The sequence below is a fragment of the Nematostella vectensis genome, chromosome 10, assembly GCF_932526225.1.
Source record: "Nematostella vectensis chromosome 10, jaNemVect1.1, whole genome shotgun sequence".
Lineage (NCBI taxonomy): Eukaryota > Metazoa > Cnidaria > Anthozoa > Actiniaria > Edwardsiidae > Nematostella > Nematostella vectensis.
The window spans coordinates 13,001,498-13,014,250 of record NC_064043.1 but is presented as its reverse complement, the minus strand read 5'-3'; the positions used below and the strand labels follow the sequence as shown (position 1 = coordinate 13,014,250).

Here is a 12,753-nt window from a genome sequence, read left to right as displayed (position 1 = left end):
ATGTTGAAGAGCTCAAGTCAGCATTATAGTGTTATATAAGTAAATGTGGAAGAGCTCAAGTCAGCATTATAGTGTTATATAAGTAAATGTGGAAGAGCTCAAGTCAGCATTATAGTGTTATATAAGTACATGTGGAAGAGCTCAAGTCAGCATTATAGTGTTATATAAGTAAATGTGGAAGAGCTCAAGTCAGCATTATAGTGTTATATAAGTACATGTGGAAGAGCTCAAGTCAGCATTATAGTGTTGTATAAGTACATGTGGAAGAGCTCAAGTCAGCATTATAGTGTTATATAAGTACATGTGGAAGAGCTCAAGTCAGCATTATAGTGTTATATAATACATGTGGAAGAGCTCAAGTCAGCATTATAGTGTTATATAAGTACATGTGGAAGAGCTCAAGTCAGCATTATAGTGTTATATAATACATGTGGAAGAGCTCAAGTCAGCATTATAGTGTTGTATAAGTAAATGTGGAAGAGCTCAAGTCAGCATTATAGTGTTATATAAGTACATGTGGAAGAGCTCAAGTCAGCATTATAGTGTTATATAAGTAAATGTGGAAGAGCTCAAGTCAGCATTATAGTGTTATATAAGTACATGTGGAAGAGCTCAAGTCAGCATTATAGTGTTATATAAGTACATGTAGAAGAGCTCAAGTCAGCATTATAGTGTTATATAAGTACATGTGGAAGAGCTCAAGTCAGCATTATAGTGTTATATAAGTACATGTGGAAGAGCTCAAGTCAGCATTATAGTGTTATATAAGTACATGTGGAAGAGCTCAAGTCAGCATTATAGTGTTATATAAGTACATGTGGAAGAGCTCAAGTCAGCATTATAGTGTTATATAAGTACATGTGGAAGAGCTCAAGTCAGCATTATAGTGTTATATAAGTACATGTGGAAGAGGTCAAGTCAGCATTATAGTGTTATATAAGTAAATGTGGAAGAGCTCAAGTCAGCATTATAGTGTTATATAAGTACATGTGGAAGAGCTCAAGTCAGCATTATAGTGTTATATAAGTACATGTAGAAGAGCTCAAGTCAGCATTATAGTGTTATATAAGTACATGTGGAAGAGCTCAAGTCAGCATTGTAGTGTTATATAAGTACATGTGGAAGAGCTCAAGTCAGCATTATAGTGTTATATAAGTAAATGTGGAAGAGCTCAAGTCAGCATTATAGTGTTATATAAGTACATGTAGAAGAGCTCAAGTCAGCATTATAGTGTTATATAAGTAAATGTGGAAGAGCTCAAGTCAGCATTATAGTGTTATATAAGTACATGTGGAAGAGCTCAAGTCAGCATTATAGTGTTGTATAAGTACATTTGGAAGAGCTCAAGTCAGCATAGCCTCCCTCGCAGGCGTTTTTAGGCAGGCATCGCTATTTTCCGGGGAGCGAGCGACGCCTGCCTAAAAACGCCTGCGAGGGGGGCTAAAGTCAGCATTTTAATGTTACTTAAAGTAACATGGTCGTAGAATGGCAAAAGTTACTACAGCCCTATCTATCGCAGTTCTATTTTTGTTTCACCGTGTATGAAACGTGAAGGTTCTATATAAGGAGGGAAGGAGGGCGAGCAAATATAACGGTTTTGTCTTCTGCGAAATGTATTAAAACATTGTACCCTTGTGTTTGAAAATAACCACTTACTAATATTTAGATAGCTTTATTACTTTTGAGATCTTTTTGAATGGACAAATACATCGATAAAAACATTTTGACTCAACAGTTCTCTAGCACTCAACGTTCCTGCCAAACTGTCCGCCCCAGTTCCCCGAGGGTGAGTAGCGCGCCACCAGCCAGTTCCCTGACACAGCCACCCCGAGCCGACGGGTCGCCTTCCACGTGACTTGTGTGAAATGCATGAGGTGATAGGGGGGTAGTCTCGGGGGGTTGGCGCAGTATCCTTCATCCTTGTAATCTATGAACTCGTCCATCCTGCCGGTGATTAAAGCATAACATAAACAAAAATAGACAATGTTCTATCCATGCTTACTTATACCTTATGAAATACAGAAATTGATTAAGAAAGAAATAATCTCTAAGACCAGTTACAAATGATGTCACCCTTAGCAGGTGTCTTAGGTACTCTTGACCTTAAGTCGTCGGTTCTTACATCATGGCGTTAGCTTGCCACATGTAAAGTAGGCGCGTGTCCAGGGGGGGGGGTCAAAGCGGTCCGGACCCCACCCTGCTCATGTGACGAGATGATTTCGCCTCCGGTTGATTTCGGGAGATGGCTAATTTTATGAGTGCATTTAGATATAAATGTTTCTAGATTTGGATCTAGTGTCCTATCACCAGAGCCACACCCCACAGTGCGCTTTTCTATAAAAACGCCCCTGTTGAGGCCCTCACTTCGGCTCTGAAATCATTGCATAAGCTTACCACATGCTAAGCGCCACTTCGGCTATGACATCATTGTATAAGCTTACCACATGCTAAGCGCCACGTCGGCTATTACATCATTGTATAAGCTTACCACATGCTAAGCGCCACGTCGGCTATGACATCATTGTATAAGCTTACCACATGCTAAGCGCCACGTCGGCTATTACATCATTGTATAAGCTTACCACATGCTAAGCGCCACGTCGGCTATTACATCATTGTATAAGCTTACCACATGCTAAGCGCCACGTCGGCTATTACATTATTGTATAAGCTTACCACATGCTAAGCGCCACGTCGGCTATTACATCATTGTATAAGCTTACAACATGCTAAGCGCCACGTCGGCTATTACATCATTGTACAAGCTTACAACATGCTAAGCGCCACTTCGGCTATGACATCATTGCATAAGCTTACCACATGCTAAGCGCCACGTCGGCTATTACATCATTGTATAAGCTTACCACATGCTGAGCGCCACTTCGGCTATGACATCATTGTATAAGCTTACCACATGCTAAGCGCCACGTCGGCTATTACATCATTGTACAAGCTTACAACATGCTAAGCGCCACTTCGGCTATGACATCATTGCATAAGCTTACCACATGCTAAGCGCCACGTCGGCTATTACATCATTGCATAAGCTTACCACATGCTAAGCGCCTCTTCGCACGTCGGCTCTGATATTATGGCGATGTTCTCACCCTCACGACTCCTCATGTCATGGAACACCCCAGGGGGGAGGCGACCGGAGCTGAGTTTCTTGGCCCAGGCCTTGGCATGAGCCTCAAGGGTACCGTCCCACACTAGAGGGGGAGCGCCGTTCCTCTCGCGGTATTTATTATGCTCCGCTAGGCAACTCACTCCAAATGCAGCTAAACAGAGAATATCATTAAAGACAAGCTGGCTAAAATACTAAACTAAACAGGATACCCGTCAACTCATTTAGATTTTCCTTGCATATTTACTGGCTTCGTGCCATACAGTTGCGTACCCAGGATTGGCTGAGGGGGAGGGGGGGGTGCGCAGTCATTGGCATCATATGGAAAAAAACATAGTGTTTGAAGATTCCTTTATAAGAAAATACATACGTTTTGGCCGCCAAGGAGGTGCGCGCACCCTGCTCACCCCCCTGTGTACGCGCCTGTCATAGAAATCGATGTGTGAATTGTGGACGGGTATAGCTGGTTCGCTGTAGAGAGTATCATCAGAGGACAGCTGAACAAAGAGTTCAGCCGTATTGTGGTGGATATAACTTTTGTTTTGGTATTAGCAGGCTAGTGCCACTGTTTAAAGCTGTCACCATTTTACTTCCGGTCGATTACGTAACAATCTCCGATGATTTTTTAGCCGAAAACGTGAAAAATATTTCAAAATTGTAAAAGCAGTGTGTCTATTGGGAATTTATTTAAGGATGTGACTTACTATTTAGAGCGCATGGCCTGTTTAATAGCGCGGATTCTAATATTTTTTTTTGTCAGGAGAAGTAAATTTTTTTGATTGAGGTTTTTGTCGGCCCTCCAGAAGTGTCAGTTTCATGGTAAGAGCTTTGCAATAGCTCTCCGGCTCGAACACAATGAATTTCAGTCAAATTCTAATATTGACTTATGCGCCTTTATTATATGTGGGGGACTTTCATTCAAAGGAAGTGACCGCAAACTATCAATAAACGCAGTTTCAAAAAAATATTGCATTAACAGCTTAAAGTTTAACTGTGTGTAGACAATTGAAAGCCTACAGTAAACACTGACTCCAGACATGCGCAGTACCATGACGCTGCCCCTTTAAGCTATTGTGGTTGCTGCTGTTTTAGTTGCTCTGTTGTGAATTATATGGTTGCTGTTGTTGAGATAACATGTTATGTAAAGAAGGTGGGCACTGCTTACAAATCGCCCGTCATACTTGCCGCTAGTACAACAATAAACTTACAGATCGCCCGGGCCTGTCGCACACAGAATATGGCCAGAAAGGCAACAATTAATGCACGGGCTCCGGTCACCATGGTGTTATGCTACCAGTACGTCAAAGCAGGAGAAGTCTAATATGATAAAGAGAAGCAATCAGACTATCATCAATCAACAGTCAGTCAACGCAGCAGACCCCGAAATATTGGGGGGGGGGGGGGGCACAGTTCAGAAATATTGAGAAAAATATTTGTGGGCACGGCCACGCCCCTACTGGTTATTTCCTTATAATTTTTCAAAATACTGGGATTGGGGGGGAGGGGAGGGGGAGTGCCTCACCACTTGCTACGGCCCTGATCAATAACTACTTATTAAAAAATCAAGCGAGAATACAATCTCCTTGAAAAACTTTTCGATCGCTGTTTAAATCCAAAATGTGAAGCCGGGCCACTACTGCTACTGAGGGGGAGGGGGAGGGGGTACGTGCGCTCTCTCAGTCCCCTGCTACGGCCCTATCGATGTTTAAGTGCAATTTGACATAATTCAGACAAAATTCAAAACAATTTCTTTTGTATTTAAAAAAAATGTCGAAATGTTTATACAAAATATACGTTTTAAAAAGTTGACATATTTTAGACCGTTTCCCCGCCTTCACCGAGGGATAGTAATTTGAGCGAGATAGAATTGACATATTTTTGACAAAATACGCAGCCTATAAAAGCACGTCCGCGATCTATATTTTCCGTTTCCTCAGTTGTCTAATAAATTGTGTTTTTAAACATCTAACAGAAATATTTTGATTTTCTAAGATTCTTTACTCACCTTTCGTTTCTTTTGAATGAACTTGCTGCATGTAGATAAGTCAGCATTGTGCTTTTATAGCTTTTTTTCTAATCTGGCATATCTATATTTCGAGTGTTTCTATCTCTCCTTAAACAAATGCCCCTGGATTGTTTAGCTTTTTAATCCAAACAATCCAGGGGCTCCTCAAAGTTACAGTATTTAGATTAGAGAATTCCCTCCAAGAGTTTCTTTTTTTGCCCTACAAACCCTGTTTGAATGCTTAAAAAAATTAAAAAGTGTTATCTTCTGGCACACCCATATCAGAGAAAACACTAAGGGTAGCTAAGATAGCGAATTAAGAAGCCGACCGTTATCCTAATTTTGCTAATAGCAGCTATCAGAGTTGGACGTTCTACCATTAAAGATCTGATTATCTTTGGTAAACTGCGGTCTGCGATAAGTTTCCTAAATCGTTCATCTGAAAGTTTTGATCTTACCCCACAATATGAGAATCCACAGTAAAGTATGTTTTAAAAAGTATATTTGTAAGGAGATTAAAACGAAGCAAATGTTTGTGTACACGGCATTCGCTAGACTCAATATTGTGAAATTGAAAAATTTAATAATTCCACCTCCTCACATCAGGCCCCGAAATGCCATCTGCTCACTCAAGCCAAGCCCTGTGCAAAGCAATAGCATATGGTTGACAATAAATGTACGGTTATACGAGCAGCAAAATCGTACAACTTTTGTGACAGCATTGCTGCCAAAAAGTTCGTAAGTGAAGTTGCGCGTTTTACCACAGGCGAACCAACTTTTGTCGCAGCATTTTTTTTGTTGCAAGTTTGTTGCAAGTTTGCTGCTGAAGTAGATGGTTCTACTTTTTGCAAAAAAAAAAAATCGTAGATGTAGCCCGTATTTCTACAACAACCCAACTTGTCTCGCAGCAAAGTGACGTCAGGCATACTCAAGCAGTTGCAATAAGGCTTGTGATTGGTTGAACGAAAGTCACACATCAATGTCACGGAGAAAAAAGATGGCGGATCAACAGCTAGGATCGGTCTATCTTTTGCTGCGACAAAAGTTTGTGCGCCGGTAGTAAAATGCGCAACATCGCCTTCAGACTTTTTTTTTGCAAATGCTGCGACAAAAGTTGTACGGCTTTACTGCACGTACCGTCTCACCTTAAGAAAAAAGGCATTTTTGGCGGCTGAGCTACTAAAACACTTTCCGAAAAATATAGCATTCATATGATTTGCATTTAAAGAACTTAAGAGGAAGTTGATCATATTTCGAGCTCTCATTTTTACCGTAATTCTCGTAAAGATCAACAAATAAAGCCACTACTTCCATGTTCGTGATATGAGAAAGAATTTTAGAATGGTATTTATGGCAAACAGGTTAAACCAGTAGGAAAACAACAAAATGCAAACAGGTTAAACCAGTAGGAAAACAACAAAATGCAAACAGGTTAAACCAGTAGGAAAACAACAAAATGCAGATACACTCTTTTTTTAGAAGAACATTTTTTTATAAGAACGTCCAGGCTGAGATTACTGAGATTTCACCAAATTTTAAGAGCATGCTAAGAACATGCCGAGGCTCAGATAGCAGAAAAATCTTTTTTAGTCCTGATGCGTTCTTTGTGCTCATAGTAACAACCTTATTATTGCTTTTGATTATTAGTGTAATTCTCCCTCTAATTATTTATTGGGTATTATATTTTTATATACAATAAAATTTATGAACATCGTTAAGAACTCATTCAGCCTTAAAATGTCCTCTGACCTGACAATCATACGTTCTTATAAAAAAAGAGTGTACTGGCGCGCGGGGAAGGGTTAGCATTCTGCTGTGACTAAAATTAGAAAATATGGGAATTGACACGCCACAAAGTCCAATAGCAAAGACCTCACTCCTCTTTGTTTTCTCTTGTCCGTATACATTACTAAAATTTAAATTGACACGCCATAAAGTCTAATAGCAAAGGCCTCTCTCTTGTTTTTTGTCGGTATACATAAAAGAGGTATTTCCCGCCAAAAGATGAAATTACGCGCGCTGACACAACTATTCTAAAGTAAGCGTCTCTCGGTGGAGTAAGCAATGACAATGCTCGGTGCGGTTTGACAGATATCTAATGCTCAATGACTGTACACAAGCACAATGTTTCTCAGCCCATTCGCTCTTATACCAGCCGAACCAGCCTTGCGATAGCTAGCAATCCAAGACATTAGAAAATATACACCATTATTGTGTAGTTCCAAAAATTTCCATACCCTCCCTATTGAGGGGGTCGGAGGTATGACCCCCCACCCCTCTGGAAGAAGGGCATTTTACCCCCCTCCCCTCTGGAAATTTCTGGGCTTCTGAACCCCCACCCCCCGGAATTTCCAATCCCCTCAAGGGGGGGATGGATATTTTCTGGAACTACACATTTCAATAAACGTTGTCAGTACAAATGGCAAATGGCAGTTCTAAGACCAATCACTACTATGGGTATAACTATTTGTAAGAATAAAGATGATAGGTAATATTATCGCAGAAATGATCCACATTTTCCTACATTTAGTAGAAATTTGACGAGTTACATGGTATTTTTAAATAGGAGAACTGCCATTTGACAATCGCCATTTGCCGTTTGCACTGACAACGTTATTTGAAATAGGCGTATATATCAAAATACATGAGTATACACGTATTTCAAAATAGGGTCACATCCATGTGCATGGAGCGAAAGGATTTCCGCAAACTCACGAAATCTCTAGGTCTCATTTCGGCGGGTAGAAGTCTGAATCTCATTTTTGCGGGCATAGCGCACTAAATACTGAACAGAACAGTTTTTTGTTTTCTATTTAAAATAATATTTTACATATCACACTGTCGGCAACAAAATTGCAAAAAACTGCTAGTTTTGAGGGTGAAATTTTGATTTCCAGGACAACGATAAAAACACAGATTCCATAGTTTTTTAATCTAGTTTAGTCAAAGTATTGTTTAAGGGAATACAATAACTACTCATCACAAAGGAAAACGTTATTTGACCGAAACTAAAAGCGGCTGTGAGGAGACTACCCCATGTCTCGATTATAATTATTGAATCGTTAACAAGCATACTAAAAATTCCATCATGTTTATTGTGTTGTTATAGTAGACACTAACTCGTCGCGTTGTATTGCGGAGTTTCGAGCACGTTTTTTATTGGAACTTGAACTTGGACCTTACTTGGATACGCGACTCACTGGACATTATGATTGCTAGTATTTGAGATTTTCTCAAATGATTGTTTTGTGCATCCTTAGTTTGATGTGCGTACCCGGGATATGCTCACGGGGGTGCGCTGTCATAGGTATCACATGTATAACGTATACCAAGAAAATTTAGCCAAAAATTGTCGTTTTTGCCAAACCATATAAGGAAACTAATATATTCCTTTTTGGGAAAACTGCATGATTCTTGACATGTTTAAGGTTACCGTACCGCAGGTGCTTCGTAAACCTTTTGACTTTTAATCAGAGGAGAAAAATAGTGACTGTGACCATCTTTAGTCAAAAGAGAAAGTATCTGAAAAGAAACTATGAGTCCTCGGTACCAGTCCCTCGAAACGACAAAGTTTTCTTCAAATGTATTTGACGATGCCTCAAAAGAAATGACCAACCTTCTGGCCAAGTTCCTGAGTTGTTCCACATGTTGTTGTGCTATTAGAATTAAAATGACTTCAGGTTCTCTTAGCAACCGAGAGTAGTTTATTTTAGAATAAAGAAAAATATAGAAAACAAAAATGTATACAATTGTGTTGCCCTTCCATTGCCAAAGTCGGACCTTTCATTACTTTTCAGCACAAAATTCACAACGTGAAAATGATAAGTTCATTCTTTGACCTTTAACACTTTTCAGCACAAGATTTACAACAAACTAGCGCATTAGCGTGAATGGTGCGTTTCCTGGACACCACCCTTCTGCCACCACCCTACAATACACCCTCTCGTCATGCTAATGTAAAAGAATCCCCCTCCCTTATTTCAGTATGTTTTTGCTTGTAAGTTTAAACAGTTTTTAAGAGGAAGAGTTTGCAATTTCTATTTGTGAAATTTTTGGTTTTGATTTCTATGTTACGCATGTTTGCTGGAGCTTTGTGAAAATAATGTCTCCTTAAGTTACCTTAAACAATACTTGCACGTAATCTCGATTTCTTATTGGTTGTCAGCTTTGATAAATCAGAAGGTTTCGTCATTCGCAAAATTCTCTCATGTGGACCGTTTGCACTTTAACGAAGGTTTTGATGAAAGGATGAATTTCTCCCAATCAGAAATCATGTTTGCACTTTATGAATTTTAAGCAAAGAACCCGCCCCTACTATTATTTTACGTTTGTGAAAAACAAGTTTTCCATAGTTTTCCGTGGTATTTTTGATGTGCGCCTCGTAAATTCCATGCGATGACGAATATCGAGGCGAATAAAAGTGTATCCCACGGAATTTTTTTTGGAAATTCGTTGAATAGACAACAGTGACTATGCATAAATTTTCACGCGCTAATGTTTATTATTATATTATGATATATTGCAAAAAAAATGCTAGTTTTGAGGTTCAATGAGAACAGAAATCTCATGTAGAACTGAAGGGTAAACGCTAACTTGATTTTGATTTTCAGTATGAATACAAAGTGTTTTTCCCGAAGGACATTAATTAAATGTGTAGCTCATCCGGTTCCTCATTAAGAGTATAGTTCTTTCGGTTTCTTATTGAGTGGTTCTTCCGGTTCCACATTGTGTAGTTCTTCCGGTTCCTTATTGATTGGTACTTCCGGTTCCGCATTACGTGTGTAGTTCTTCCTGTTCCTCATTGAGTAGTACTTCCGGTTTCACAAATGTGTAGTTCATCCGGTTCCTCATTAAGAGTAAAGTCGAACCTCTTGGTGGATGGATGCCGAGGATCGTTCAGTTGACGAAGTTTTGGTTCCATTGCTGATCAGCGAGTGATTGAACATGCTTGGAGGAGACGACATGGTTAAAGTCCTAACGCAGAAGGCTTAACAATAATCGAACGAAATGGTTGGATTTGACAAACGTTTCCATGCCAATGTCTTATGAAAAATAATTAAATATTCAATTTTATGTGAGTGGACTGAGACGTCCATCCTACTTAGCAAATCTGTTTCTATACAGCATCAGCGAAATAATTACGATTGTGACAAATGTTGCACCGTGCGCTAGAAATATCTTCTTCATCCTGCCCAATTGTATGCTCAACTGTCCAGATGAATGCTTAACATTTTCGTCGCAGACTGGGCGTTATTACTTCAAATGGATTAAAATAGACATGACGGAAAAACCAGGAAAAACGCAATTCGAGATGGATGAAAAAGACTTGATTTCTTACTATGGGCATCGGTTCCTTGTATTCTGGAAACACAAATAACGTGAGGCCGAAATGCACATACCCAGATTTTGGCTATTTAAAATATATTTACATTGATCATCCTTGCGCTATGCATGGGCTCATGGACGAAAATTTCAAAAACTCTTTACAAAAAGTCGCATCAGTCGCATTAATGTCGCGTTTGATACTGTGTTTGCTATTACTAGCTAAGCACTCAGTGAAATTTTATGCCTTATTAGATGTGAAATGGGCTTATTTGCAGCGTCATGTCATGAAAATAATAAAACGATTCAAATAAGAAGGAAGTGGAAGGAAATGTAGTTGATTTGAAGTAATGTTCGACTAAAGTTTTCTACCTCATTTACCATATATTATATGATTTAAAAGAACAATTGGCAGTTCGGGCTGCAACGAATAGGATCTGGTTTTTTTAATAAGACGAGAAAAAATAATTCAAACAGGTAAGGACAAACTGGAAGTCGCACACGAGAAGGTTCCAAAAGTCTGATTTCCAAAGTGATAAGTTCATTTTTTAGTGCGATGTTCACCTTTAGGCATTAGCACTTATAAGAGACCTTCGGTTTCTGAACTCCTCAACAGTTCCCAACCCTATTTCAGATTTGTTCACGGACAGTTTTTCCCGAAGGACAATAATTAAATGTGTAGTTCATCCGGTTCCACATCAAGAGTGTAGTTCTTCCGGTTCCTCATTAAGTAAGTGGTAATCCCGGTTCCGCATTCGGTTGACCAATAACCTTCTTTCTGCAGCAAAACTTGCGTAACACTTTTCTAAAGTCGCCGAGAAATACAAAGTAGATGATCGGGCTTGCGGCAGGATTGACAAAAAACAGAACAGTTACTGCATTAATCATATTCCCGCTCCACTCACTAAGAATTGGAACTCCCAATAAAAACTGCATTCTAAAGATTGTGAGCACTATGTAGAGGGGGGTCGCACAGAGTACAAACAGAAAAAGAGAAGTTATGACCATGCGCGTCGCAGAGCGAAACCTTCGAGCTCGCTTTTGTTGCTGAGCCTCTGGGATGTGTATCGCCACTTGAGAGCGAACAAGTTTACGTATAATTGCAAAATTGAGGCAGAGAATTACGATCACCAATAATACGAAGATTACATTTGCAGCAACAGCATAGATCGCTGACTGCATTGTAAAGACGCACAAGCATTGAAATGTCCCTCCGATGTTATTAGCCGCGCAGAAAGCAAAAGTACTAGAGTTAAGCAGTCCAGGTAAAACCCAGGACACAAGTAGCAGGATAATGAGAACGCTGCGTTTTTCCGTCACATGTACAACGGATGACACTGCTCGGAACCTCTCCACGGAGATAACCAAAAGTGTCACAAGGGAAACCCATGTGGATGTGTTCATCGTGAATGTGTACAACTTACAAGTCACATCTGCCAGATAACTAACCCCAATCCATGGCGAGTTTCCCGTCATTTGGGACAGAAGAGACGAAGGCTCCAGTAGAAGTGATAAAAAGTCGCTGAATGCCATGTTAGCGACCAAAAGATTCATGTTCCTTCGCGGCACTTTTTTCATCATCACGAGTGAGATGACGGAAAGATTAAGACTCAGACCGATAATAACTACAAGCAGAAGTGACACGAGCCAAACCTCTTGGTGGATGGATGCAGAGGATCGTTCAGTTGACGAACAGTTGGTTCCATTGCTGATCAACGAGTGATTGAACGTGCTTGGAGGAGAAGACATGGTTAAAGTCCTTACGTATTAGCTCACAATAATCGAACGAAATAGTTGGATTTAACACGTTTCCATTTAAATGGCTTATGAAAAATAATTAGATATTCAATTTTATGTAAGTAGACTGAGACGTCCATCCTACTTAGCAAATCTGTTTAAATACAGCATCCGCAAAATAATTACGATTGTGACAAAGGTTGCATCGTGCGCTAGAAATATCTTTATCCTGTCCAATTGTATGCTAAACTGTCCAGATGAATGCTTAACATGTTCGTCGTCGACTGGGCGTTATTACTCTAAATGGATAAGAATTGACATGACGGAAAAACCAGGAAAAGCGCAATTCGAGATGGATAAAGAAGACACGATTTCTTACTATGGGCATCGGTTCCTTGTATTCTGGAATGATTTTCAAAATAACAAATAACGCCGTGTGACCGAAATGCACATACCCAAATTGTTTGAAACTTCTTCCGATTTCCTGGGCAACAATAAAGACACAGACTACATAGTTTCTAAATCCAGTTTAGTCAAAATATTCTTTAAGGGAAACCCCACTTGC

General features: G+C 39.7%; 1 protein-coding gene across 2 annotated transcripts; it reads right to left on the bottom strand.

Moving 5' to 3' along the window:
- Nucleotides 1-1,656: 1,656 nt before the first annotated feature.
- LOC5512534 (Golgi-associated plant pathogenesis-related protein 1) lies at nt 1,657-12,559 on the bottom strand. 2 transcript variants are annotated; one of them, XR_007313896.1, is made up of 4 exons: nt 9,249-12,559; nt 4,333-4,441; nt 3,053-3,278; nt 1,657-1,944 (listed from the first exon to the last, which is right to left on the bottom strand). XR_007313896.1 is itself a non-coding variant. In XM_048733181.1 (4 exons), the coding sequence occupies exons 2-4, from the start codon at nt 4,403-4,405 to the stop codon at nt 1,740-1,742; spliced, it is 504 nt and encodes a 167-aa protein (XP_048589138.1). In that variant the 5' UTR covers nt 4,406-4,441; nt 5,130-5,414; the 3' UTR covers nt 1,657-1,739. The 2 variants fall into 2 exon arrangements, 1 of the variants encoding a protein (XP_048589138.1); XM_048733181.1 differs by lacking the exon at nt 9,249-12,559 and adding an exon at nt 5,130-5,414.
- Between the last annotated feature and the right edge of the window lie 194 nt (nt 12,560-12,753).

Excerpts from the sequence above, each read along its gene's own strand:
- LOC5512534 (XM_048733181.1), bottom strand. The coding sequence starts at position 4,405 with ATGGTGACCGGAGCCCGTGCATTAATTGTTGCCTTTCTGGCCATATTC. Across the intron at positions 3,279-4,332 it reads GCGACAGGCCCGGGCGATCT|CTGCATTTGGAGTGAGTTGC; the intron begins GTAAGTTTATTG and ends TTCTCTGTTTAG. Across the intron at positions 1,945-3,052 it reads GAAGAGGCGCTTAGCATGTG|GATGGACGAGTTCATAGATT; the intron begins GTAAGCTTATGC and ends AATCACCGGCAG.